The sequence below is a fragment of the Branchiostoma lanceolatum genome, chromosome 2, assembly GCF_035083965.1.
Source record: "Branchiostoma lanceolatum isolate klBraLanc5 chromosome 2, klBraLanc5.hap2, whole genome shotgun sequence".
In the NCBI taxonomy this organism is placed as follows: domain Eukaryota; kingdom Metazoa; phylum Chordata; class Leptocardii; order Amphioxiformes; family Branchiostomatidae; genus Branchiostoma; species Branchiostoma lanceolatum.
In genome coordinates, this window is record NC_089723.1 from 27,158,853 (window position 1) to 27,186,229 (window position 27,377).

The 27,377-nt window shown below is 41.9% G+C and overlaps 2 protein-coding genes across 2 annotated transcripts in view; both read left to right on the forward strand.

Annotated features, from left to right (window-relative positions):
- Window positions 1-11,526: 11,526 nt before the first annotated feature.
- LOC136426957 (uncharacterized) lies at window positions 11,527-22,933 on the forward strand. Its single transcript, XM_066415676.1, has 16 exons — window positions 11,527-11,676; window positions 12,054-12,179; window positions 12,436-12,646; window positions 12,954-13,048; window positions 13,391-13,436; window positions 15,221-16,237; window positions 16,623-17,612; window positions 19,143-19,393; window positions 19,710-19,893; window positions 20,077-20,183; window positions 20,366-20,426; window positions 20,600-20,784; window positions 20,897-21,110; window positions 21,208-21,335; window positions 21,825-22,050; window positions 22,884-22,933. The coding sequence occupies exons 1-16, from the start codon at window positions 11,557-11,559 to the stop codon at window positions 22,931-22,933; spliced, it is 4,011 nt and encodes a 1,336-aa protein (XP_066271773.1). The 5' UTR covers window positions 11,527-11,556.
- A 1,975-nt stretch (window positions 22,934-24,908) lies between these two features.
- The window catches only part of LOC136428308 (uncharacterized), a 110,866-nt gene continuing 108,397 nt past the window's right edge, over window positions 24,909-27,377 (forward strand). Inside the window, exons 1-4 of the mRNA XM_066417708.1 lie at window positions 24,909-25,016; window positions 25,451-25,615; window positions 25,767-25,969; window positions 26,262-26,441. Of these exons, the coding sequence (XP_066273805.1) occupies window positions 25,014-25,016; window positions 25,451-25,615; window positions 25,767-25,969; window positions 26,262-26,441 (551 nt within the window). The 5' untranslated portion in view covers window positions 24,909-25,013. The remainder of the gene's footprint in view (window positions 25,017-25,450; window positions 25,616-25,766; window positions 25,970-26,261; window positions 26,442-27,377) is intronic.

Genomic DNA, 27,377 nt, shown 5'->3' on the forward strand with positions numbered 1-27,377 from the left:
CTTAATTTCCAAGCAGAAGTACGGCCGGGGTCAGTGTGTCTTGACCTCAGCCGTGGCAGACGAATGGCCCATGAAATGTTTGCAGATACAGATCGGTTTGACTGCGCTAATCCGGTATACCACACAAAGCCGAACCAATATACATATGCTTGTAGATTAATACCACAGAACGGACACAGGAAATGATTGAGATTTCCACGTCTTGAACACGGACTGTGTTTTTTTTTTGGGGGGGGGGGTAAGGGAAACCCTAAACCAAGAAATTAGAGAATGTAAGAGATGCCGTTGTGCTCGCGCTTGAACATGTAACTCAGTAGGCACTCAGGCGGAACAGTGTCATCAACCTTTCCAGTCTGGACCTGAGTATTTGATCGTCGAGTGATTTGTCCAAGTCCTATGTTGTGATTATCAGTTGGGCCAGCGGCATTCACGATACAGGTGTATACTGAGGTTTTGCAGTGCAAAATGTAGGATAGCTGCATCATACGGTCAGAGCAAGGTGTCTATTTGGTGACTTCGCCACAAAGACTGCTGTGATTGTAAACAAGTAAGCTGAAAATACACACCAGTTGGCACGTAACTTTATTATCTTATGAAGGGGTAAACCGCGAAGAACGGCGGGGTGGTGTGTGCCGGGGAGTGCAAAAGCAACTTTACGGGTCGACTGCTTCCTAAGATTTGCGTGGAAGTTCATTTGTGTTGCTAGTTAACATAGTTCAGGGTTTTTGTACTAAGACAAAAACTAGCGCATCGAATTTTCGACTGTCCTACAGCAATTCACTATCCTGTCTGGTCGCCTGACTGGTACAAAATTGTAGCCTGAAGTAGCGACCAGTCCTCGGAAATCAAAGAGCCGAGGCGGTGTATTTGTTTTTGATTAGTGGTGCAGGTGTACCGAGTCGCAGTTGTTCTTTGTTGTGTGTACGTCACCGGCGAAAATGTAAGACGCTCGCCCTGTAAGTTTCATCCCGCTAACGATATGTGACAAAATAGATCGTAAAACCTTCAGAATTGCCCTACACTACGCCGGAGCTCCAGAAGTAAGGTCTTTTCGGAAAAAGGACCTTCACGCAGGATTATTTGTTTAAATGATTGACAGGTGGTATTGACCTCCTTGCAGACAGGGAATGTGTATATCATTTGATTCATGATATATCATATCATCTGATATACTGGAAATAGATGTGTATTCACGGGATTTTATTTCGCGGCATGAGGGGAAATGATGTTTTAGTAGTGTTTTAAGTTCGCGATTCTGTGGTACAATGCATATGGAAACGCATATTCGCGGTGTCATGATTTCTTGGTGGTGCTGTCCCAACCAATTCAAGACTTTTACTGGTATCAAATATTATGCAGGACTTTTTATACCCACATTCACATACTCACCAGCCTCTTTGCTGTCACGTTTTAACTTGGGAAATATCTCAACCACTTCTGTATGATGACAAATGACTGTATTGATTCTTCATCTTTGGTGTCATTTTGACTCGAATATGCGAAAGTTGTTTTTCTTACGTTCCGTTTGACAACAGTGTGTCAGCAGTTTGCATAATTCTATGACACCAGCTAAAAAAACAATACCACTGAAGCTAAAGATATACATAGACGCTTCATACACAAGACTCTTACAAGAATAATAGATTAAAAAAACAAGACTTTGAATAGTCTCTTGTCTAAATGATAAAATCCAGGGAGGCGCAAGGTAAAAGTGAATATGCTTCAATACTTCCATAACTATTGCACTGTTGACTTAATGTGAAGGAAGGTTTTCAGACTTGGTTGTTTTTCACACACTAGATTGCGTAGCATATGTCGAGCGCACTGGGACCCACTGATGATCTGCGCATTAGTTGTGAGACCTCGGCGTCTTTGGGCGAACAGGAAATAATGATATCAGTAAAAAAAGTGACGGAGCAGGAACTATTTTGTTGATACGGTTCGCTGCAACTTCCCTCAGGCGAGGCACGGAAAGAAAATCACACAACACTAGTCACTGTATACATACACGATGGTCGACAAACAGAGTCACCAAGCGTGCAAAAAGAAAGAAAAGAAACACATAGCGCCTCCCTTGATCTCAGTGAGCTATCAAATGTTTTGAAGAAATCGTGTTTGCGTAACTGAGCTTATAAAAACAAAGCAAAAGCTTTACACCTAACTGACGCACAAAAGAAGCCGAAATAACAGTTACTCGGGGTAAGAAGGTAGATAGTGCATCGGTCAGCAGTTTTCTTATGATTTTAATGCCATCGTAGTGGAAGGCCAGTTTAAAATGATGAGATCAAAATAACTCACCATACGCATGACAGTGTGCAACAAAATCTTGCAATCCTTGCCGCTTTCCCAGATGTTCCTTTGATACATATCATTGCTAATGTATGAAATTGTATTAAAAAAAATACATGATATTTTACTGAACCTGGGCCCAAATAAACCAAGCAACAATATGTTGTATTAAGCTGACATTTTTTTACGTCATTGCTGCAACAGTAGCAGCGCTATATAAGTCAAGTTTCAACACCTAACATTATTCATACTGTGGCGGAATATATAACAAATTTACTCAAATTACAGATTGCAGATAAGTGACTCTAAATCGAATAGAATAACTTCATCATGACACTGATATTGTGTTACTTTACACTGTACAATAACTATAGCAAATTAAGCCCCGATCTCACTGGACCCGCGGCATGTTGGTGACTTCGCTGCGATCGGAGGATTTGACAAAGTGCTCAACGAATATCATCGATAAAAAACACATCTTTTTACGCTTTGTGTCTTTCTAGTTATACGGTACGTTTTGCATGATATTCCCATCATAACGTTAACACAAATCCAGTTTAGGACGCAGCGACGCCGCAACGTGCCGCGAGTGCAATGAGATAGAGGCTTGATACTAAAGCTATTGTCACACTAAACTCACGTCGTACCTGCGATGGGGTTTCTTCCGTCATGACAGCGCCGTACGTCGTACGTTTGGGGAAAACCGGGTGCAATAGTTAACACATACAAAGTGGTGGTCACATATAACGTAGGTACATCGTACGATGGCTTTTTTTAGTGTACCTAGGTCAATCGCAGGTAAATCGCAGGTAAATCGCACGTAAAAGTAGCCATCGCCGAGCGTCCTACGTCGAAAAATACAGCTAAAGATGATTTTGAACATGTTCAAAATTTTCCCTCCGTCGCCGTACGATTTTTATTGCCCCCAATACAGACTTCACTACGGCCTTCTTTTTATACCAATGAGATGAAAAATGTATACATTTCGACCGTGTTCTGATGGTTTCAGTTTTCCCTGATATTGTCGATATTGTTGAGACGTGCAGCCACCAGAGCACAGTGGCAACTGGTGTACAGCGCAACCGCTGAAGAGCCTGCTTTCAAGGCTACGATTTTCCACGTGTCACATCGAGTATCGCGCACAGGTGATGCATACGATTGTTTCATGGCTATATACACGTGGGTTCATAATTAGATCAGACCTCATTCCCTGAAGAACCTACCCAAGGACTTATGGCGTGACGTCTGTATGCTATACTCTGGTGTCACGGCTATCTGAAGCTGGCAGACGCCCGGGAACAGCAGCACAACCAGCAGGACGACCAGAACTGAGTTTTTTTATTGATATCAACGATTGCTTTATGTTGTAAACATATCATCCTGTATCTCTTAACGAAGGAAAGATACTAAAAAGACTGAAACTTTCATTTTGCAGTTAATTGCTGTCACATGCACTTCACTTTCAGAGAAATCCATATATCACTACATCCCACTGAAGATATGTATCAAACCATACAGAAATGTTGTGCTCCGTGATCAGTTGGAATGTTTTCGTTTCACCCTCGTTTTATATCTTTACTTCTGAGTGGTTGTTCAAGGCAATATTGTGTACATAGGTGTGTTATCATGTAAGATCAACGCAATTCAGAAGTGCATGTATCTGTACGAATTATATGTACTTCTGTGAGGTTGTTTCAAACAAATGAAGAGTTGAGAAAGATTTGAGATTTGAGAAATTACTGTAACTTTTTTTATAAATTCGAAAACAAAACTGAATAAGGAGGCGTTCTAATACATTAAAAGAATAAGGATGCGATGCAACAAAACGTTATTTTGTCCAAGCCAGTTTGCCCCGGATGTGAAAGGGTGATTTGTAAAGATTATTTCATTAACATATCTTGATATTAAGGGGTGAAAAATAAAGTTACTAGAAGTCATATCTTTATGCTTATGCGTCTCTGTTGTCATAAACTAAAAACAACTGAAGCCATCATCAGCGCACATATCTATACATGCAAATCGGCCTATATCATATGGTGCTGCCATGGCAACGAACCCACAGGTTTATTGTAGTACTGTTTCAGATAGACTCTTAGCTGTTTTCCCTCTATGTTTGCCACATTTCCCCCCCGCACATTTCGCATCTCATCCAAACATCCCGGCCTGCCTCCATGCCCCAGGGACAACTTGCCCCCCTGGCCCCAAGTCTCTGTTTTGTAAGCCTGGGTAGCTTTCTCTCATGAGATTATGCAAACATATAGCAGCGCTCACTATGCGCTCGACTGCTTTTGGTTTCTGAAGTAGTCCCCACCACACTCTCGAGCCAACTCAATCAAAAGTGTGTCGTATTGGCCTAGTAAGGTCCACCGCTGGATCCACGGCCTCGCCCACCATCTCCGTCGCCTTCTCGCATTCTATCTTTCTTGCAGAACCCTGATGAGGGCTGCCAAAATTACAGCTTGCCTTCCCTGTACTTTATTTAGCTGTATCTGCAGTCACACCAGCCTGATTCTTTCTGGTGGCATCACCATCTTGCAAAGGTCAGATGAAACGTGCACACATATGAGATGAGCGACACGTGACAAATCGCACGACGCCGGAAAATTTTGAACATCACCCGACGCTCTGCGATAGCTGATTTTACCTACGATTTACCTGCGATTTACCTGCGATTTACCTGCGTTGTACGGGAAATGCATCGTACGTGCATCGTAGGTACGACGTGAGTTTAGTGTGACCGGGGCTTAAACTAGATATACCAAGAAGGTTGGTTATACGATTCTATACGGTAATCTTACAGGTGGCCATGGTGGAAGGGGCGGACATGCTAGCGACGCCTTCCTGACGGCCGACCAGGCCCAGTCGTACGGCAGCGCCACGGAGCCCGTCCTGCCCGGGAGCGGCGGCGGGGGCGGGCAGGGGGGAGCCGGCGGGGGAGTGGTGCACATCACCGCCCAAACAAGTCAGTTGTCCTTTACTTAAGGCCCTGTCACACTTGTGCGTATATTCAAGTGCGCATGAGTTCCGCAGTAACATCTTTTTGGTTTAAGTAAATCTTGCGGGAAGGAAGTTGTTCTCTACTTTGGCCCACCGTTGAGCAGTCTATAGTTATCAAACCAAAGAAATTACTTATTCGGCTGTAAACTTAACCTAAACCAAAAACATGTTAATACGCAACTCATGCGGGCTTGTACATGTATATACACACAAATGTGACAGGGGCTTTACACATACGAGTTTTCTGTGAATTGTGATTTAAACATAGGATTTGCATTTAGTAGTGAACCTATGAATTATGGTTTATAGATATCATGTAGAACACAATCACTTGGGAGGAGGCACACAACTCGTTTCTTCCTTCAAATTGGTGTCAACTTTATATGTTGGAATATTGTCATTTATTTCGAATACACTTTATAAGATGATAGAATGTGAACACAATGTTAGGTAAAAGATTGTTCTTGGTTTGCTTCAAAGTCTTAAACGAGTGTTATCGCCAAAATGTGAATGTTCAGTGATTGGCCGTCTTGCTGTTTTGTGTCAATCTTTTCTCGTGTCTAATATTGCCCTGTCTCCACAGTCAACGCCAATGGCCCTATATCAGCAAACGGCCAGGACGCCAGTGGTGGGAATAGCGGCGGTGGCAGTGGAGGGTCAGTGTACCTGTCTGCAACCTCAAGCTTTACCGGGAACGCCGCCATTACGGCCACGGGAGGCCAGGGCAGCGGGACGGGAGGAGGAGGGGGCGGGGGCCGTGTCAGCATTAGTACGCCCTCGGCTCCGTCATACACGGGAGACATCCTCACATTTGGAGGCAACCCTGGTGAATATGTTATAATTCTTCCCTCCTCAAATGTAACCGAGTAAAATTCGTATGTACCACAGCAATGAAAAGTTGGTCAATCATGCAAGTTTTGGTGTAGGTTTACTTGATCGGCTGGCACTAGTGGATGAAATATGACCGCACATCTGAACACAGCTGCGTCTGACCATAAGTCAAGTACCTTACCTTGACCACCAATGATTAACAGTCCGTTTGGTATAGCACCCTGTTTGCCATCACGGTTGTTTGCTCCGCTGTTATAATTTAGCCATCGAGCCATTACTGTTGGCAGATATGTCAATCAATATTTGAGTTATACACGCAGAACAACACCCGTTCTTCAGCTAATTGATTTAGGACACAACACGTCCTAGAAATTCCACCTCTTGCTGACTCTTGCACCTTTGTACTTTACGACCCCCCCTGCAGCGTTACTCACTCCACGTGACACGCCTTTTTGCAATACTGAGATGATAGCGCAGTTCTTAAGATTTTGTGTAGCCATAGATATAGACCAATGATAGGATAATGCAGGGGGGAATGACAATGCTTCGAATAGCAGTTACTCAAGCAACTGGATATGATTTTGGAAACGGTGAAACATTTTAAAAAGTAGCATCTACTACTTTTCATCAGTGACACTGAGCAAGATTTCCAACAGCAGCTTTTTTTTACCACGAAATCAAAATATTGCTCAGTATCACTGACGAAAAGTACCGGATGCTACTTGAAACGTCTGACCGTTTCCCAAATCTATCCAGTTGCTTGAGTAACTGCTATTTGGAGTATCTTATTACCTGGATGTCTAACCTCCATCGACATATGAATGAAAATGCTACTTTTAGGAATGAAGAATTGGATGATTTCCTTCTCCACTTTCCTGTGCTGAGTCCTGGATCATAATACCTGCATCTGCAGCTGCGCAATGTATAGTTAGTTTGTGAGGTGTACAGATTAAATAGGGAGCAGAAGCAACTAGTACAAACAACTACACAAAAAGAAAAAAAGACGTGTGAAATAGTGGTGTTAGTTATATTTGCATGTAGACAAAGAGATTAGTGAGGCTCAATGCAGGAATGTTACCAAGCTTTAGCTCTGAACTGGTACATGTAGGTAGACAACACATTCCCACTCTAGCCCGGGTTTCAGATCATACTAGATGCAATGGTTCATCATTGAATTGAACTTGTGCTGGTGTGTACCAATATTTTGCAATAGGAAAACATGTAATAATAGAAGAAAAAGAAGAACTTTATTGAGCGGCAATCGTACACGTTACAATGTATGGCAACAGCTGATAAACATTATTAACTAAGTTTAATCTTAGTTAATAATGAATTCTACCAACACAGATGAACTTTCATGCTAAGCTGATAAACAAAGTACAAAATAGAAGTATAGAATAAAACTGAATATCCTAGTTACTAAAACAATAAGGGCTAGCATAAGTGTTTGATATAGTGTTACAATGGAATGATATGCTAAAAGTAGTAGTTTAAGTCTTTTTCTGTGTCAGTGTCCTTCCACTACTCAGGCACAGTATCAGTGTCAAGTCTTGACCCATGATTTTCTGTGCGCGCACTGGGCTGTTTCTACAAACCCTAAATCGTAAATAGACAGTTATGTCCTTACACGGTTTGCACAGCTTGTGCTTGACAAAATAAAACTCGCAATTCAGCCGGATCCCTGCAAAGACGTCTACCAGCAGACCAGTCACAAACATATAATCACCAAATCCAATTTACATCAAACCATCTACTTTCACTTTTGAAGACATAGCTGATTTGTTCCGCCTTAAGTAACCGTGTCGCCGTCTCATGGTGTAAAGTCCGCTTGTAAGCTTGAGTCACACCATAAAGACGCGATTTTTCAGAGAGCTTCTATTTACCGACATCGGTAGAAGTACACCTTTCCAATCAAGATATATCGAAAACCTGTCAGTCATGCTCGTCTCCATGGTTACATGATAAAGGATCAATATTTGGCTATCTTGGCTTGGCCATTTGAATCAAGATCGTGTTTGCATGAGATATCGATTAACACTTTGTTCAGAGAGGTGTCATTCAAGCATTCAAAGTCAATAACGTTCTGCCATAAAATTGACCCGACAAAGGGATTCAAAATCGACTGTTATCTCATTACCGATGGTGTATAATTGGGATACATATAATTGGGATGAAAAGGCTGAAAAATTATATGCTAATACGCTTTTTGATTTGTTTGATTTTAATATAGAATCGTTCGGATACGACGTATTGTATCATCGACTTGACTGAAACACAGCGTGCACTAAATTTCATTCGGTTATTCTTCAGCTTTGCCTTTACGTAATTACTATCGCTTGTAAATTGTGTAATTGCAAGAGACAAAGTTTATAAATCATCTAGTTAACTTACTATTCGCCACATGAAAGAGTCGGTGACTTGTGTTTTGTATGGTTGTTTCCCACTTCATCTCTACCTTTAATCTGCATAATCTAAAACTTCCGTGCCGCGCATTATTCAAGTACATAACAATTAAAAGCAATCACCGTATGCAACATTTCGAACACACGAGCAATTAACCGAGATGCGATAGGTATGACAGTACAAAATAGCATTTACCTTTAAAGGAAACTAAAAGGTTCGGTTGGAAAACCTACCATACAATGCCAAATATACCCCAAAGTCAAGTTCTCATATCATTACACAAATTCTTCCTTATTTGCGACTCCCATAGCCGTTTGAAGATAGTGCCGTAAACAGCCAACTAGATCTAACGTTAGATATCTGCATCAATCGCATTCAGACATCTTAATCAAATCTCCCAAGCCACTCACACCGCGCGGTCTCTTTGATCGAGGAATCTTGTACCGTGGCCAAACATTGACTCTTTATCATGTAACTGTAGGAATGTGCATGATTGACATATTGTTTTGGATTCCGGTCTGGTCATATATTCTATGGATGAGTTCGAGTGTACCTCAAGGGTCACTTCACGGCGTGTCGGTAAACAGAAACTCTCCCCTACATCGCGTCTCTGTGGTGACCCAAAATTGTGCATGGGCGAACTTTAGACCATGTGACAACGGCAAAATCTACTCTCAAACAATGACTTTGAAAATGAAAGCAGCTGCAATGCGTTTGGAAGTGAAATTAGTAGGGTTCACGGTTGACCTACACTTGGGCAACACGGTTATTTTGTATCTTTTGCTTTTGTGAATTCCAGCTTTTTTTTCAGTCTCAGTAAAATCATAATACGTTAATAACTTTATTGCAGAACAAGAGTCCGAAGACCCAAAATCTCCATGAAATTTGTTTTTATATAAGATGTGTTTTATTTGCCCTAGTTGTTTGTTTTTGCCGCTGGTTGTTTTATTTTTTTGTGCCAAAGGGTATCCACATACAGGTTTGGTAGTGTTCCCATTTGTGGTTTGACCACCAGCTGTTGGGACCTGGGGAATAGTTGACCTAGATAAGAGACCAACAGATGGTGCGACCTCAAAGCCCACAATAGAGTAGATATTTCTCATTATTTATGCAAATTCAGTCCGAATTTGCATAATTACCACTTCAGTTTGTACATCTCTGTCCAACCCACCTGCGTACCAAATATCATGAAAATCTGTCGCTCCTTTCTTCAGTTATTCTCCTTTGAATATTTTTACAAATACGCCATTGCAGTTCCAATGACACATACCAGGGGGCCCAAAATCGACCTTGACATTTCTCCTCCCAGCACCTACCCACATACCAAATATCATTACAATCCATCTACACGTTCTATAGTTATGCTGATTTTACGCATCCGGTGACACATACATACACACACGGTGACACAAACATACACACACGCGTACACACGCGCAAACACACTAACTTTGCATGATTTGCACTTCAGTGTGTACATCTCTGTCCAACCTACCTGCGTACCAAATAACATGAAAATCTGCTGTTCCTCTCTTCAGTTATTCCCCTTTAGAACGTTTTTACAAATAGGCCATTGTAGTTCCAGGGACACAATCCAGGGGGCCCAAAATCGACCTTGACCTTTCTCCTCCCAGCGCATACCCACATACCAAATATCATTACAATTCATCTACACGTTCTACAGTTATGCTGACTTTAAGCATCCAACGACACACATGCAAACGATTTACCTCCTTACTTATGCAAATTTGGTCTCATTTGCATAGTTTACACTTAAGTGTGTACATCTTGGTCTAACCTACCTGTGTACCAAATAACATGACGATCTGTTGATCCTCTCTTCAGTTCTTCTAAATTAAAGATTTTTACAAATACGCCATTGCAGTTACAGTCACACATGCCAGGGGGCCCAAAATCGACCTTGACCTTCCTCCACTTAACACCCACCCACATACCAAAAATCATTACAATCCATGTACAGGTTCTACAGTTATGGTGACTTTAAGCATCCGGTGACACATACATACACACAAACACCAAACGCAAGCAAAACAGTATCTCCATGAAAAAGCCTTTTTCATGGAGATAACAATTGTACAAAGTACAAAGTATGGCATTCAATGGTACATAGATAACATTCTATTAGGCTAATCAGCCTGTCTTATACAATATGGTGTATTAGTATGGGATGACAATGGGATTTTACAATCATTGGAGGAGTTTCTAACGTCTAGACATTCTTTGATATACTTCCCAATGTATACCATGCATGGGTTGTCACATGTCATTATGTACTTAAATTTGCTATTCAAGTCCATTGAGATAAATCCTGGTAAATCCGACGATAGCATTGAGTATAGTGAAAATTACGTATATCAAAATATTTACATTTTTTTATCTATGACAGATGTTTGCAATTGCAACATGTGTTGATGTAACGGTTTTATGTAACGGTTATGTCAAATTCCACACTGTGTTTTAAGCAACCTTCGTTGATGGCCAAAGCCTCGGGCACTTACGTATGATTTTTCAAATGTATGAAAAGGGAATAGATTCTAGAGTTAAAGTCCGGTATGAAGTATTGCCATCTCATATGCATTACCTCAAATTAGACATGACCAATGCCCACTACACAGGAATGGTACACAGACATGGATACACGACACTGCCAAACGTTTGCTGGTTGGAAAATATCGTATACCTTTAACGAATTATAGCATCTTAAGACAATTTTAGGTCTTCCCTTTACTAAGATGAAATCAGCAAGGTGGCCATGACACATTTCCTACAAGCCATCAGTTGACACTTATCATCAGTAAAATGCCATTCACTTTCATCATTATGTGATTTTCTTCTTCACTACAGACCAGGCTTTCCGGTTAATGTTTTTGTCGCCATACGTCAAGGGTTACAGAAAAAGTTCATACATTCGTTATTAAATTAACGTTCTTAACCCTTGATGAGCCATATTCCACTCATATTCCGGGCTGATGTTTTACAGGTGACGCCGGGTCTGCACCTCTGGCACCTGACGGTATGACTGGTTCTAGATGCAGATATTCGTCCAACTGTCACAACCATGGTAACCTCCAGACAACTGGTAACATCAACGGATACTGGCGCCCTTATTATATCGATACCAATCAATACCTACAGGTAACTCTGATGAAACAGTTGTCTATATTTTATGATGGCGACCAACATTTTGACCGATCAATGATATATATATTAACTAATGTTGGAAAAGCTGAAAAGATGAGGGAATCAAAAACACATTTTAGGCCGGAAGGGGTCTCCATCACTACACACTCGGCCATCAGAAGACCGTGCTTTTGGTGCCTCTTCTTGTCGTTATATGGACCAATGGTCATCTTCTGCAATGTTTGTTACTTAGACATCATGCAGCTATCAATATAATGCGCCGTTTTGTAGAATGATATTGGCGATTAAATTTACAATACCAATATTGAGACAATTCCAAACATCGTATAGTTAATTCTGTTTCATTTTTACATTTGTCATGTTCTCTCTAGGTCAATTTTGATGATCCGAGGTATATTTACGGTCTGGAAACCCGGGGCAGGCCTTCCTCAACCTGGTACGTGCAGACCTACGAGCTGCAGTACACCGAGGACGGGTCCAACTGGCAGTACTTCAAGGTACCGCTCAAAATTCCTGTAATTCGATTATCAGATTTGATTCATTCTGCATGAAAAACAGTCTTGTTTTAGCAATCCTCTGTCTTGATGAGTTTGAAGCATGCGTCTGATTCTGAAGCACCACTGTCGTTGGTCACAATTCGCCGTTATGTGTTTTCTGGCAGTTGAAAAATCACGCATCACTATAAACAAGAAAATGCCATCGCAATAGTCAAAAGATATAATAGATGAAGCTAATCAAAGGCGTCTATTTTAGGACCCGAACACAGGCTCCAACAAAGTATTCACAGGGAACAACGACGGCAACACCATTGTCAGCAACAACCTGGATTATTCCATATTGGCCAAACAAATCCGTGTGAGGCCAAAATCCTGGAACAATTACATCGCACTGGCGGTCAGGTTCCTTGGAAAAACCCAAACGACTGATGGTGACTTGGTTGGGTCCGAGTGTACAGCTAACACAGGTGCAAAATACTTTGTCTTTTTCAACTTTTAAAATCTGTACTCGCGTTGTATACGTAGAAGTGACAGCTAGCGAGACATAGGCATACTTTGAATACTATTCTCCCTGAAGGTAGTCTATGTCGCTAGAGGCCCAGTTTCAAAAGTTTCACGCTCAGGAAGACACTTCAGAAGTAAAGATGTTAGTTTTCTTTTCTCGCAATATGTGCGAAAATATGACTTTAACAGAATCACAGAGCACCAGAGAATGAAGAGGTTGGCTGAAAGAAAACGTGTTCCTGACGAAGTTCTGTTTTTCTGACTATACAGGACCAGAACCGGGAGGACCTGGCACTGTAGTTCGCATTCAGACAAACGCCGGCACCAGGAACCTGGAGGTAGACAACAAGAATCGTCTGCCAAAGGTAAGACTTGTCTTGTTTTGCGAGCTGTGTGAGTAAAGCAACTAAGCTTCCATTGTGAAGACTATTTTCGATTGGGTAAAGATAGCCATGCCACATGTATGTGAAAACCCTTGTTCTGTTCAGATTAAATGTGCGTACATCACGCTTTGTCGTCTCTGTAAAGAACATTTTTGTCCATTTACGGTGTTCATATATTGATGTATTTACGTTTCCCCATTGCAATACATTTAACGATCTGTTAGGAAGTTAATGCATTTGCCCGATTAGTCTCTATTATTTGAAAAGACTGACAAAATTATTCAGACGTAAAGATAGATCCTTAAGTTTATGCTTCCATTACAGATCGGACTGACCGCCTCCTGTCAAAAGTATCATATTGAGAAATCTGGTGAGTAATGTTTGTGTGATGTTTATTCTCTCGCCTTTTCTCGTCTTCAAGTAGATATAAATCAATTTTTGTATAACGTTACCTTCCGTACCTGCCCCATTTATTTGTCATCATTCTGTCCATTTACGTACGTGCAGAAGAGCGGGCCGGTGTGTCCACAACCAGCTGCAGTTATTTACCGCGGCGCGGTCACATTCGTCGTACGCCGTCGAACGATTTCGATGTGGTAAAATTTTCAAACAGGCTGTGACAGCCACCACCCGCCGACGAGGATCTAAGACAGCCTTTACCGTAACAAGACAGCTGAGTCTTATGCGAAATATATGCACGACCATCCCAAAAATGCCATCGGTGTGCGATCGTACGACGAATGTGACCGGCTCATACAGAACACAACATCATAGAGAGCCCGTGATCTTACCTTGGGTCCGCCTTGTCATGTGACGCTGTATGCTTGAAGTTGATTTCAAAGCGGATACGGCGAAAAACATTGGAGGTCATGAAAAAGACATTTGATGACCAGTCGCTTAGGATTAAGATTAACAATCAAATATGTACTTAACGGTCATTAGTCATGGAGGGTCCAATCAAACATTGTGACATTTTGCTAGCATACATATTGAAAACAAGCTTTGGAAGCAAAACAACAGGTCCATCGTCAAAAAATATCACTGTAGTATTCAGATCGCATTTCGTCTAACCAAGGACTTTCCGCCATAAACATGTATTAGCTCCATATCCTAACCATCCCTGACAATACAATTGACTTGAAACATCAGCGCTTGACATTTCTGTTTATCTTATGGAGGCCAACACTCTACATAAATATACTAAAACAAGTGGAAGTGTTGTCTTTACGGTTTAACTTTTACTGGGTTTAACACAGCAAGGAAATTTAGTGCGACAATATTGGGGTAAGCAGGGTCAGATCACCATATGTGTGACCCCTGGTGACCTCTCATGTGTTTGGCGCGAGTTGGAGGGAGGAGTGACCAGCCAAGGAGTGACCAGACAAGGAAGTCGTTTTAGTTTCAAATTGATGTAACGTTAGACGTCGTTAGTGTCCCCGATCTACTCTGAACGTTATCAGGTTTGTTTCAAAACTTTTGGGAAAAGATTATTTAGATGAAGACACAGAGAATTTGCCATTGGAGGGAGAAATTGGCATGCCGAATTCGAATACTATGAGGGAGGGAACTCGCACTCGCTGCGATCAACATTATTATAAAGCCACCCAAACTTTGGTGAGCGTAACTGCACTGCAACAAACACGTTCAAAAATTTTACAGGTAGACTGCCTGATGGCAGCTGTAAGAGTTTCAAAGCCCCGATCTTTGCTTCCGGGGTATTGGCAATAGGGTTTGTGGAAAACCCAGGGCTGTTAATATCGGACCACTTTTTGGACCACAAGGGTATGCTAGAATTTTCTGGAAAGATTTGGGACAATCTGTCCTTGCAGCCTGTATTGTTTAGTTTCTCAGTTACCTGCCATACTTTTTCTTAAAGTTTGTATAAAATAGACCGTCAGTTACCGTTAAACTACTTAAAAGTGAGGATGTAAACTTTCTTCAAATGAAGAGGGAAGAAACCAAATGCCCTGGCAAACAGAACTGGAAATTGATTAATAGCACACAACGAAACAAACATCACAGATCCATGATCAGTAAGGATCAGCTGGTAAGGATATAATCAAAGCAGTCGCTGTTTTGTTAGTTAATTTACATGTACGCACATACATGTATTTTATAATCATGATAGTTCAACTGGTTCTTTTCTATGAATAGGATCTGCAGCATGGGTGACCGAAGCATCTCCCAGCTCATTCCACAGCATTTCCCTCAGCAATGGCGGCCATCTTGTCATTGGGACCGACATCTCTGCACAGACAGTCACTGGAGACGACACCTCAGTTCTGCACGTCATCCCGCAGAAGACCTTCACTCTGGGACAAACTCTGTCAGCTCGGACGTATGTGGAGTCCCAAGGACTGCTGGATCTGCCCTATAACCTGCTGACCACTTTCACAAAAGATGTCACAGTTTACGGCACTATCGGTGACTCGGCTGATCCTGCCCTGACGGTTCAAGGCACTCTGACTGTCCAGCCAGATGGGGACCACACCTATAGGTTCAGAAAGTTACGCCTCGAGAGTAACTCCAAAGTGCTGTTGCAGAATGCCACCAACCCGGGACACTGTGGAACAAGTCTGACGATAAGTGGGACATCTGTGGGCAACGAAGAACAGCTATATGTGGGACGGAACGCAGAGTTGTCTGTGACCTGCACCTTGACCTTCAATATGACAGAGATGAACATTGGAGGAAGTGGTGGAACCATCATAACAGATGCTGCTGACTGGTCACAGATCACAACATCTTTCACCGTCAATGATGATGCAACTCTGATATTCGACCATGCTGTGACGGACATATCTGTACCACAGATAAATGTAGGAGGCACCCTGGAATCCAAAAGTGTCCTCAACATAGTCTGTCAAAGCTTCAACATCCGAACCACGGGTACCGTGACCTTGGACTCATCCAATGGCGGATCAGAAGAGTCAACTCTGCAAGCGGGAGACGTAACAGTGGACGGGCGCTTCGAGGCAAAGTCACTGTCAGCTGTAGATGGGTGGTCCATTCTGACTGTACAGGAACATGGTGTATTCACCCTCAGAGCTGTGGGGACATACCAGATTGACAAGCTGTTCATTGATGGAAAGATGGAGACAGCAAACAGCATCTTCCTGAAGGGGAAGACGGTACAACGGATCAGACAGTTGACAGTGGGACCAAACGCAGGTTAGTCATTCAGTTTCTCATTGGATCTTCTTTTCTATTAACAATTGCCTTCTCCGTCAGCAACCTACTTCGGATATGTTTCTTGTTCATCAGCAGGGATAATAGCAATACTGACAGATAATCTCTCTGTGTAAGTATGTAGTGATTTGTTGAAAGGATTTTGAGATAGAGGAAGTTTTCAAGCTATTTTACACATACATGTACGTTCTCTGATACTTTTTATAAGATGGGGTTTTAGTTCAAAGAAAAGGTGGTAATTAACTTAACAAATGATCATATCAAATAGAAATATACATGTACTTGTAACTACACTTGTACTAATTTTACCTGTAAAGTGCATCCCCACTTTATGGTGTACCATAAAAGATTGATCATGCATTTTCAGGAAAGCTTTATTTGGACAAAGATGGCCGAGATGCGGGGAACTGGACAGGTATCTCCCAGGTTGGTGTTCACAAGGCAGTTATCCAGGGAGAGTTCCTTGCAGGACTTCTCACAGTTCAGGCCATAGCCTCCCCTCAGAACGGGTGGGATGTGCTTTACATGAACGAATCGGGACTGCTGGAGTTCGATCCACACCAGGACTTCTCAGTCGATGTCATCGAAATCAACGGCACCATGAAGACCTTCAATCCTGTTGTCATCCATGGACTGTCAGCAAATCAGATTCCAAGGACTCTGATTGGTCCATCGGGGGAGGTTCTACTGGACACAGAAGGAGGAGGGCAGAATGACTGGCGAGACGTCCCATCAGAAATACATACCGAAGAGATGGTGGTCCTGGGAACACTCCATGCAGGTGCTTTAGACATGGGAATTGGCTTGGATGGCCTCGAGGTGGGCGGGACTTACACCTTTCAGTCCTCCTCGTCTGAAGTTCTGGTCAACCAGGTCACCATTGGTGGGTCAGTCAGGATTCTGAATCCGGTGTTGATTCGAGGGCGGGGCGACATTGATGTACAGACCTTTGTCATGGCATCGGGCAGCTCCCTCACTCTGGACAGTGGTGACTATGCAGGCTCTACTTCAACCCATCGTCCATATTCGGAACTCTTGATGAACAGTGCAACAGTCAATGGCACTCTGACTGGGAAAGACCTCTCCTTCAGCATCAACAGTCTAGACATTGGAGGCACCATGACATTTGATGCCAATTCCACTGAAGTTGACTCCTTCATCATTGATGATGGTGGCCGTGTGTCAGTCGACAACGTCATGACGATGATAGGAAAATCCAAGAACAGAACTGGGCAGGTCCTGATCGCTGGTACATATGCTGGGGAACAGATGTATCTGAATGTAGAGACAATCACAGTGACCTCAACAGGTGTGGTCAGTGTTGACAAAGGTGGACACTTTGGTGGACAAGGTCCAGGTAAGTGTTTGTTTACACATGGTCAAATATCATTGAAATGTGTCAGCCTATAGCTAAGGATGTGTTATCCAAGACAGCAAAAGGTCTTGTCTTGATTACGTGATTGGTCGTTCTTACAGCAGTTGATGTTGTGTCAGATAACAGTTTGATTGCATTACTTAGAAACATGGAGGAGTATTGAAACTAACATACTTATTTAGAAGCAATGCAAACTTTAGATGTTTAATCTCTGAAGTAGTAAAGAAAAAAGTTATTCTGACTTGTTAGCAGTTTTATGATACAAGTTCTTGGTAGTAGAATGTCTTGCTGTCAAGAACTGTCTTTCAAAAAACAATCCTTTGTGCATGCATCTGCTGCTGCATGCTTCTCTATTCCTCCCAATAGACTTTTCTCTCTTCCTTATCTCTTTCTTTTTTACTATACTCCCATACTATTCTCCTTTAGAATTGAAAATGTATTAGGACATGATCTAGGCCCAAAGTGATGCGCGACAGCAAGTATACAAACTTACAATACATGCAATAAGTGCCCCCCATGCAAAAGTGTCCCCCCTAAAAAATACACTTTGAACCATTATTATCATAAAGACAGTTGCTAAAATAACACCTGTCAACATAAAAATGTAGAGTCCGTACCCCCACCTATAGTGTCTATACCCCCATTTGAATAGTCCATTCCACCATTAGAATAATCCTTTCCAAAGCAGGTAGAGTAAAGTTTAAAGGTCTCTATTGCAACATACTAAAACGCAGTTTAAACCATCACAATCATAAAGACAGTTGCTAAAATAACACTGTTAACATCAAAATGTAGCTTCCATATACTGCTTGTAGCATCTGTAACCCCACCTGTAGCATCTGTACCCCCACCTGTAGCGTCTGTACCCCCACCTGTAGCATCTGTACCCATACCTGTAGCGTCTGTAACACCACCTGTAGCAGCTGTACCCCCACCTGCAGCATCCGCATCCCCACCTGTAGCATCTGTACCCCCATTTGAATGGTCCTTTCCAAAGCAGCCAGTCGAGAGTAGTTTAAAGGTCTCTATTGCAACACACTAAAATGCCATTCAGACCATTGCTATCATAAAGACAGTTGCTAAAATAACACTGTTAACATGAAAATGAAGCGTACGTACCCCCACGTGTAGTGTCCGTACCGCCATGTGATTAGTCTTTTCCACAGCTCCCAATCAAAAAGTGTCCCCCGTGCAAAAGTTGTCCCCATGAAAAAGGGTCTCCCATGAAAAAGTGTTCCCCATGAAAAAGTATCCCCCATGAAAAAGTGTCCCCCATGAAAAAGTCTCCCCATTAAAAGTTGTCCCCCGTGAAAAAGGGTCCCCTGTGAAAAATTGTCCCCCATGAAAAATTGTCCCTCATGAAAAAGTGTCCCCCATGAAAAATTGTCCCCCGTGAGACTTACAAACAACAGCACACCTGCAAAGCAAGGGCTATGTAGTACCCAAAAAAGAAGAACCTTAGAATTACAAATTGAATATAGAATGTTAAGACAGGATTTGTGTGTATCTTAGGGGCTGGAACTAGTTACACATCTGGTGCCTCGGGTGCCAGCCATGGTGGACGGGGTGGCCGAGGCTATTCCTCAAATGTGCTTGCAAAAAACCTTCCATATGGAGACATCTTCAGTAAAGGTACACTGGGGAGTGGAGGAGGAATGGGTAGATCCTCCCGTGGAGGAGGGCGCGGGGGAGGACTGATACACCTGGATGGGTTTAACTTCACCTTGGATGGCAGAATCACCACAGATGGGGAGGATGCAACGGTGAGTACAAACATAATGATAGGGGTGAAGTTGTGTCATGTGTCAACATGTGTTAAGATATTGGTTACACATACAGGGGTTTGTTACAAAGTTAAGATCACATTCAATGAGATCTGAGGTTTTGTGAGGAAATATATGGAAATATTAGAAAAGTTGAGAAATGGAAGGGATTTAAACTCCAACTTTTAAGGTGGGATCATATTCAACATTGTAGTCCAAACTAAGTTTTATAGACTAACACCAATAAGTAATTACCGATAAGCAGAAAAAGCTATTGTTTATACATTGATTGTTATGACATGTCCTTTGACAATAGTATACAGATGCTGGAGGAGGAAGTGGAGGATCACTCTGGGTGACCTGTGACCGTTTCCATGGTGTTGGATTCATCTTCAGTAATGGTGGGGATGGAAACAGATATGGTGGAGGTGGAGCCGGAGGGCGGGTAACCATCTACTACAACACCGGCAATTTCAAGAGTGGACACATTGAAGCCAAAGGTATTTTCAACATGTGTAATTTGTTACAATTGAGTGGCTTTGTAAGGCCATACCTATTTGATTCTTGGATCTAGCTGTTTTTTTTAAACAGGAAAATAATGGAGAGGGCGGCAAAAGACAGATCAAAGACTTGGTGATTTAGTGCTGAATGCTAAGTTGACATGTATTTCGTTTTTCATGAAGGGGGCACCTCCTCAAGAGAACCAGGCGGTCCAGGCATGGCCTACATGGAAGGGACGAACCCAGTCAACAAAAATCTACGAGTCGACAACAAATGTCAACAGCCGACGGTAAGGAAGCCAACTGTGATTTAGATAACTCGTTATTTTCTTTACTCTGAATGAATGGAATAAGGAGTAAAAGAAAGACAGTGGAAAGCAGTAACAGGTGAAATGGTGATGATCACAAAACAATTGGTGATTATGACAGATTTATAGTTCACTGAAAGATCACTTTCCCTCATTCATTGCAGGTCACCGAGCCAACTGGAGATCGTGCAGGGGAAGAGCAGTTTGCACAATACATACAAACAGGTGGGCAGCTGTAGCCATGCACATTGCTGTAATAAAGTTACATCATGGGTATGGTGAATCTGTATAATTTTATGTTTCTAGTTTCACAGACGTCCCTTAAAAAAGGACATGTATGGTCCTTAATTCATGAACACAATGTCATACTGTTTGATGATAATGTTTTATTTTCGCAGGTGCCATTGCCTACCTCTTTCCACCTGAAGATGACTTTGAATATGAGTTCACACTGATAGAGGTATATGGCAGTGCACACCTAACCGTCAAGGGAAACAGGACAACGATACGTGCAACACAAGTACTTGGAGATGATACAGGACATGTACATCTGCCACCATATCACACCCTCCATATCACAGAGGTACGAGCACTGTGAAACACTTTCCAATGTTATTCATACTGTTGGTTAAAGAAAAGGCTCTTGATGAAAATGATACTTACAAAATTTTTTACTCCAATATTTTTTCCCACAGGTTTCTCCATACAAGAGAGCTAACATCACCTGGGCTCCCTACATCTATGAGAATGCTACACTGATTCTCCCAACAGCCACCATTGAACTGAGGCAGCCCTTTGATGAGAGTCAGTACAACAGTGACAACTGTGCCACTGCAAGACTCCGAAGTTCAGAAGTGAAGATATGGGGCATCTTGGACAGCTCACAGGCACATGTAATTGTTGGGTCAGGTAAGGATTACAACTCACTCACTAGTCACAGAGAGAGAGAGACACACACACTCACTCACTTTATCACTCACTTATGTCACCCTCTTATTTCTGGCAGGTGGGACTTTGACAATGCAGCTGCCAAGTCCCAGGAATTTGGAGATGGTAGGTCTGACTGTCCAAGATGGTGGCACCTTACAACTGAATAGTCACTATGGGATGGAGGATGACCAGTGGGTAGTGCAGGTGATTTAAGTTTTATGTTATTAATCTGTGTACATCTGCCCAGGCTAATGCTAGGGTCACATATCCAAGCCGAGTCCTGACCGGGCAGCTTTTGGGAACGAAAACTATGATATAAAAGACAACAAAACACACAAAACTTTTTGAAAATTATTCCTTACCATACATTATGTATATTCTTGATATGCATATTTTACTCTTTGTTTTCTCAAACAGCCCGGTCGGGCCCCGGCTTGATAATGTGACCCTAGCATAAAGAAAGTATTAGTATTTCCTAACGTGTACTCTTCAGCAACTACATATTGATGTGCCTTGTATATGAAAATGTATTGAATTTACAGGGTTCATAAGTAAGCATCATTTAATTGTTGATTTTTTAATCCAAAAGAAGTTTTCATGTCAGTAACTTTGTATTATTCATCTAGGCAATTACCATACTAAGCCTTTCATACAGGCTAGTAATAACCAGTTGTTCCTGTTGTCCAATTCCAGGTTTACCCAGATGAGAAGGAAGGTAAGAAGAGGGATGGTTCAGTAACACTGGAAGGTGGAGGGTTGTTGAAGGCCAGGAACCTGTACCTGGAGGCGCACACCCTGACTGTGGACTCTGCAGCTGTCCTGCATGTGTCTGAGCTGGGCGATATCGAGGGACCGGGGGCGGGGTCCAGCAGAGCAGGGGCAGGGTACGGGGGGCAAGGTGGCCGAGGATCATCCAGCAGTGAGTATAGGCAATTTTGCTACATTTTCTAATCAGAAAAATTTCCGCCATTTACCAATATGGCATTACATAGCCAACAACAATTAAATTCAAGTCTTTATTTGCTTAAATAATATCTATCAATATTCCCCTCTTTCTCAGTGGCTTGATATGCCACAGGTCTGAAAGTCCTCTCATGGAATGTCAATGACGGTTAGACATCCAGGTAATAAGATACGCAAGAAAACTGGATGGATTTTCGAAACGTAGTATAACTATCAAATATTAGACCCTGTTTTGCATAATCAGCATCTAATTGTTTAACTTGGCTTGGCTATATCAATTATCAGATTCAGCTATTTTAAAATACCAAACATGAATATAAAAAGTCCTGTCATTTACGAGCATAGTGTTATTATCTTAGTATAATCTCAGCATAATTCAAATGAGGTCATTTGAATAATTGATATTTCGATTATAATTGATAATTACTAGCCTCTCTTTCAGTGAAGGATGACACAGTTTTCAAAGGTGATTTGTTTTTATTTGTTTTTTCGGCTGTAGATAAGTACAGCAAGGGGTACCAAAGGCTAAGGCTATTACAAAGGGTTAGCCCTGGTAACTGAACAATATGCAGACCTTGATACAAGCTTTCACAAAGACTAGAATACGACTAAAATGCATATAAACGGGCACAAACATAGACCTCAGCGCATTTTAAAACATTTCATTAATCATGCAAATTAGGTCCTGTTTGGCATAATTACCATGTTATGTCAATCATAAGATCCGCTTTTAAATCTTCATACCAAACATAACAGATACATTTTAGTCTTGTTCTTTCGATTGCCCAGCTAGTAAGCTAGCCGTTGACCTAGATTCAGGACGCCAGCTGTTGACCTAGATTCTGGACGCCAGGTGTGTACTAACACATGCCTCGTACTATGGTGCGGCAGTCCTATATATGCCAATTATTACGTTAGGTAGGTCATGATCTGCATAATGAGCATATCATTATGCTGATCATCACCTAAGGAACATTTATACCAAATACAAGAATAATCCATCAACCCCTGCTTGAGTTATCCTCCTCAAAAATTACAAACAAATAGGCCCACTGTAGTTTAAGGCAAGCCGCAAGGGGGCCCAAATTTACATCACTTACTCTCTGCCCCAAGATCTATCTGCCACTCAAAAAATCATAACCTTACTACCTGCAAAAAATTCGACAACAAACTTTAAGCGGATTGATAAACTTTATTCATTCATTATGCAAATTAGTTCCTGGTTTTCATAATATGTATTTGAATATGTAAGACATTACCCAAGCTATTTATATACCAAAGATCATGACGATCCGTCAACCCCTTCTGTAGTTATTAGCCTCCAAAGGTTTCAACAAAAACGCCAACTGCAGGTCCAAATAAGCCGCTAGGGGGGCCAAACGTACACCATCCATTCCCTGCTCCAGACCCTATGTATTGGTGAAAAATCATGAACCTGGCACTTCAAGAAAATTCGACCACAAAATTTAAAACTCAGCTGCAGTACCTTAATTATCCGCTAGGAGGCCCATTATCGAACTTGACCTTCCTCTTTAACACTCCTACCTACCAACTGAATATCATGCACAGCCGTCAACAGCACCTCGAGTTATGCTGGCGACATACAGATTCACACACATATAAATCCCGCTGCAGTACCGACGGAAAATGCCAGGTGAACCATTTTTGAACTTGACCTCCGTTTTTACAATATCTACACACCTGCAAAAAATCATGAAGATCCATCAACGTTTCCGTCACTTTTTTTGCCTACATACAAACACAAAAAAATGTTAAGTCTGCTGCAGTACTGTTGGAAAACGGCAGGTAAACCATTTTTGAACTTGACCTTCCTTTGCACAACCACTACACACCTACCAAAAATCAGAAAGATTCATTGAAGCTTTCTTGAGTTATGCTCCTGACATACATAAAGACCCACCCAACAGATTTTTCAACCGAAAACATAATCTTCTCCGAGTACAAGTACTCGGCGAAGATAATTAATCAAAATTGTGTCCCTGTGTAACAAACTTGATATTTTAAATATTTATTACATGTACCAGTGAGTATTTATTATCATCACTTTTACTTTTCTCACATCTCAGGTCAGACCTTACCTCAGACCTTTGATGTTCCTACAACTTTGTTGCATAGGTCGACTTGTCAAATGATTTTACTCCAGAGGTTGCGGTTTTGTGCTGCTACTGCCATGTCCTCCTGTGTGTCTGATCCTACTCCCATTTCAAAATGAATCAAAATTGTGTCACTGGATAACAAATTTAACTTTTATTAGCCTGACAAACTGAGGCCACATTGTGTACTGTGTTTCCCTTGCTATTTCATTTTGTTTGAGTGTCTGCATTGCTATCAGCAATATAAACTTTGTATCATTCTATGTTTGACAGGTGCACCAACTGGTACACCCTATGGATCTCTGTATCAGCCAGCATCATTTGGAAGTGGAGGGTCTGGTTCAACTCCAGGTGAGCAAATGTCCTAACTTGTTAGATAACTTATACCAATCCTTTGTTTTCCGGAATCTTCAGGTCAAAGAAGAGAATAGATGGAAAGAGCTGCAAGACTTTGGAGATCTTAGTTCACCCACAATTTTTTGTCACGAAATATTTTTCTGGTTGGACATCTCTTTTTCAGGTTAGGTCATGGTTTGATGGACTGTAAATCAGTTAATAAAAGTTTAGCTTTTGTTTTGTAGCATCTCAATATGTCCCTTGTGCTTTGTAATTCAGTTTACGGGTCAGAAACTCACTTGTGTTGATAATTTCAGGTGGAGGGATCCTTCACGTGAACATCACTAAGGTGTTGAAGGTGGAAGGAGAGATCCGTGCCAATGGGAAGGCAGGACAGAGTTATGATGGAGGAGGCAGTGGAGGCAGCATCTGGCTCCATGTGGATGAGTTTGAGGGATCAGGAACTATCATGGTAAGGTGGAATCACTGCTGAAAGAGTCTTCTCTTTTTTCCCTAAACCCCTCGGTGCACAACTTCTTTTTCATTTTGCTTTTATTTGGCCACAACATGAAATCACACTATTTGTGCAGTGTTATCTGTAAGTATGGACTTTTTATGATAATGTTTATATAGTGATATCATGTTGTGTATATATGTATATATGATCACATGTTGAAGTCTTGTTGATACCAAAACTTACCTGCTTTTGTGACATCAGATGTTCTTCTAAGTCATACACTATGAGTCTCTGAGTAGAACTTGGACATTAGTAAATGTATAGAACTGTTCAATTACAAGTCAGTTCACATTAATTCTTCTTGCAATCAGGTCCAATGATCAGTACATGTCAAAGCATGTAATCTAAGACTGAATGATTTTGACAACAGGCTTTGTTTTCTCTCCTAGGCCAATGGCGGAAATGGCGGCACGTATGCCGGAGGAGGGGGAGGGGGGCGGATTGCTGTGCACTGGAGGAAGAGAGACTTTTGGTTTGGAAAGTTGCAAACATTCGGTGGCAGTCCTTATAGCAGCACATACAGTACTGGTGGAAGTGGTACTATATACATGGAGGTAAGCTATGCCTCTTATACATGTAGTGTAATTGAAATGGACTGTAGGTTTAGTGCATTGTTTTTCTAATAATATATGTGCCTGTATATCCCTAGTCACCTCTCTCATTTTTGCAGGATAATAAAGGCATTCTGAAACTTTATTTTTCCAGGACTTGACACCAAATGTTGCAAACCGAACCCTCATTGTCGACAACAACAACCAAAACCCACTAACAACAGAGATAACCAACTACGAGCCTCTGTCTGAAGAAGCTAGCCGCACCTGGATCATACAGAACCAAACAGAACATGAGTTTGAAGAAATCCATGTTTTCAGAGGTGCTCATCTAGCTCTGCACCCCGATTTTATCAGGTATAACATATCCTATATGTAACATTATGTGCTAGTTCAGGATTTGGTTTAAAACTTTCCGTAGCAATTCCTTTGTCAATGAGTAAGCTAGCAGATTACCTACACCGTTACCCTTACATGTGCATTGTTTCATTTCTGCTTTCTATATAGCAATTCATTCACATTCGATCCACACTTGTTATGTTTTTGTCTTTCTTATAAGATAGAAGCAATAGGGCTCTAGATCTTTGGATCAAACTCTATACTGGAATGTTAAGCATTTAAACTTTCTGTCTCTTTTGTTTTCTCCTAGTTTAAAGGCATACAAATTTGTAGGAGATAGAACAGGATACCTGCATGTGTTACCAGGCCAGTATGTCATTGGTCAGTTCCCTGACCACTCCCAGTTTGACCTGAACGTCATTGTGCATGAGGATGGCCATCTGATCCTGCCTCCATCCTTCAGCTGCCGAGGGGTCACATTCACTATCAGGTAACTTACAACAACTTAAAAATACAAGAACTTAGATGGTAAAAGGGGATGACTTTGTTTCCAAGTCCCTGGTACTGACTTCATTTCCCTGTTCCTAGTGCTGACCATGTTTCCCTGTCTGTGTTTACATGTCCCTGGTGCTGACTGTATTTACTTGTCTGTAGTACTGACTGTATTTCCTTATACCTGGTGCTGACTTTGTTCCCAGCCCCAGATGTACTGACTGTGTTTCCCTGGTTCTGATAGTGTTTCCCTGTCACTGGTTCTGATAGTGTTTCCCTGTCCCTAGTGCTGATAGTGTTTCCCTGTTCCTAATGCTGATAGTGTTTCCCTGTCCCTAGTGTTGATAGCCTTACCCTGTCTCTGGTGCTGACTGTGTTTCCCTGCTTGTGGTGCTGACTGTGTCTCCCTGTTTGTGGTGCTGACTGTGTTTCTCTGTTGTGATGCTGAAAGTGTTTCCCTGTCCTTAGTGCTGATAGTGTTTCCCTGTCCCTAATGCTGATAGTGTTTCCCTGTCCCTAGTGTTGATAGCCTTACCCTGTCTCTGGTGCTGACTGTGCTTCCCTGTTCTGATGCTGATAGTCTTGCCCTGTCCCTAGTGCTGAAAGTACTTCCCTGTCCCTTGTGCTAATAGTGTTTTCCTGTTCTGATGCTGATAGTGTTGCCCTGTCCCTAGTGCTGATACCATTTCCCTGTCCCTAGTGCTGATAGTGTTTCCCTGTCCCTAGTGCTAAAAGTGTTTCCCTGTGCTGAGTCTGTTTCCTTGTCTCTAGTGCTAACTCTATTTCCCTGTCCCTGGTTCTGACTCATTTTCTCTGTTCTGATGCTGATAGTGTTTCCATGTCCCTATTGCTAATAGTGTTTCCATGTCCCTATTGTTGATAGTGTTTCCCTGTCCCTAGTGCTGACTGTGTTTCTCTGTCCCTGGTGCCGACT

Bases quoted from the DNA above. Each gene is read 5' to 3' on its own strand.
- LOC136426957 (XM_066415676.1), top strand. From the start codon at position 11,557: ATGACTGGTTCTAGATGCAGATATTCGTCCAACTGTCACAACCATGGT. The intron at 11,677-12,053 runs GTAACTCTGATG...TGTTCTCTCTAG, and splicing joins ATACCAATCAATACCTACAG to GTCAATTTTGATGATCCGAG. The intron at 13,049-13,390 runs GTAAGACTTGTC...CTTCCATTACAG, and splicing joins ACAAGAATCGTCTGCCAAAG to ATCGGACTGACCGCCTCCTG.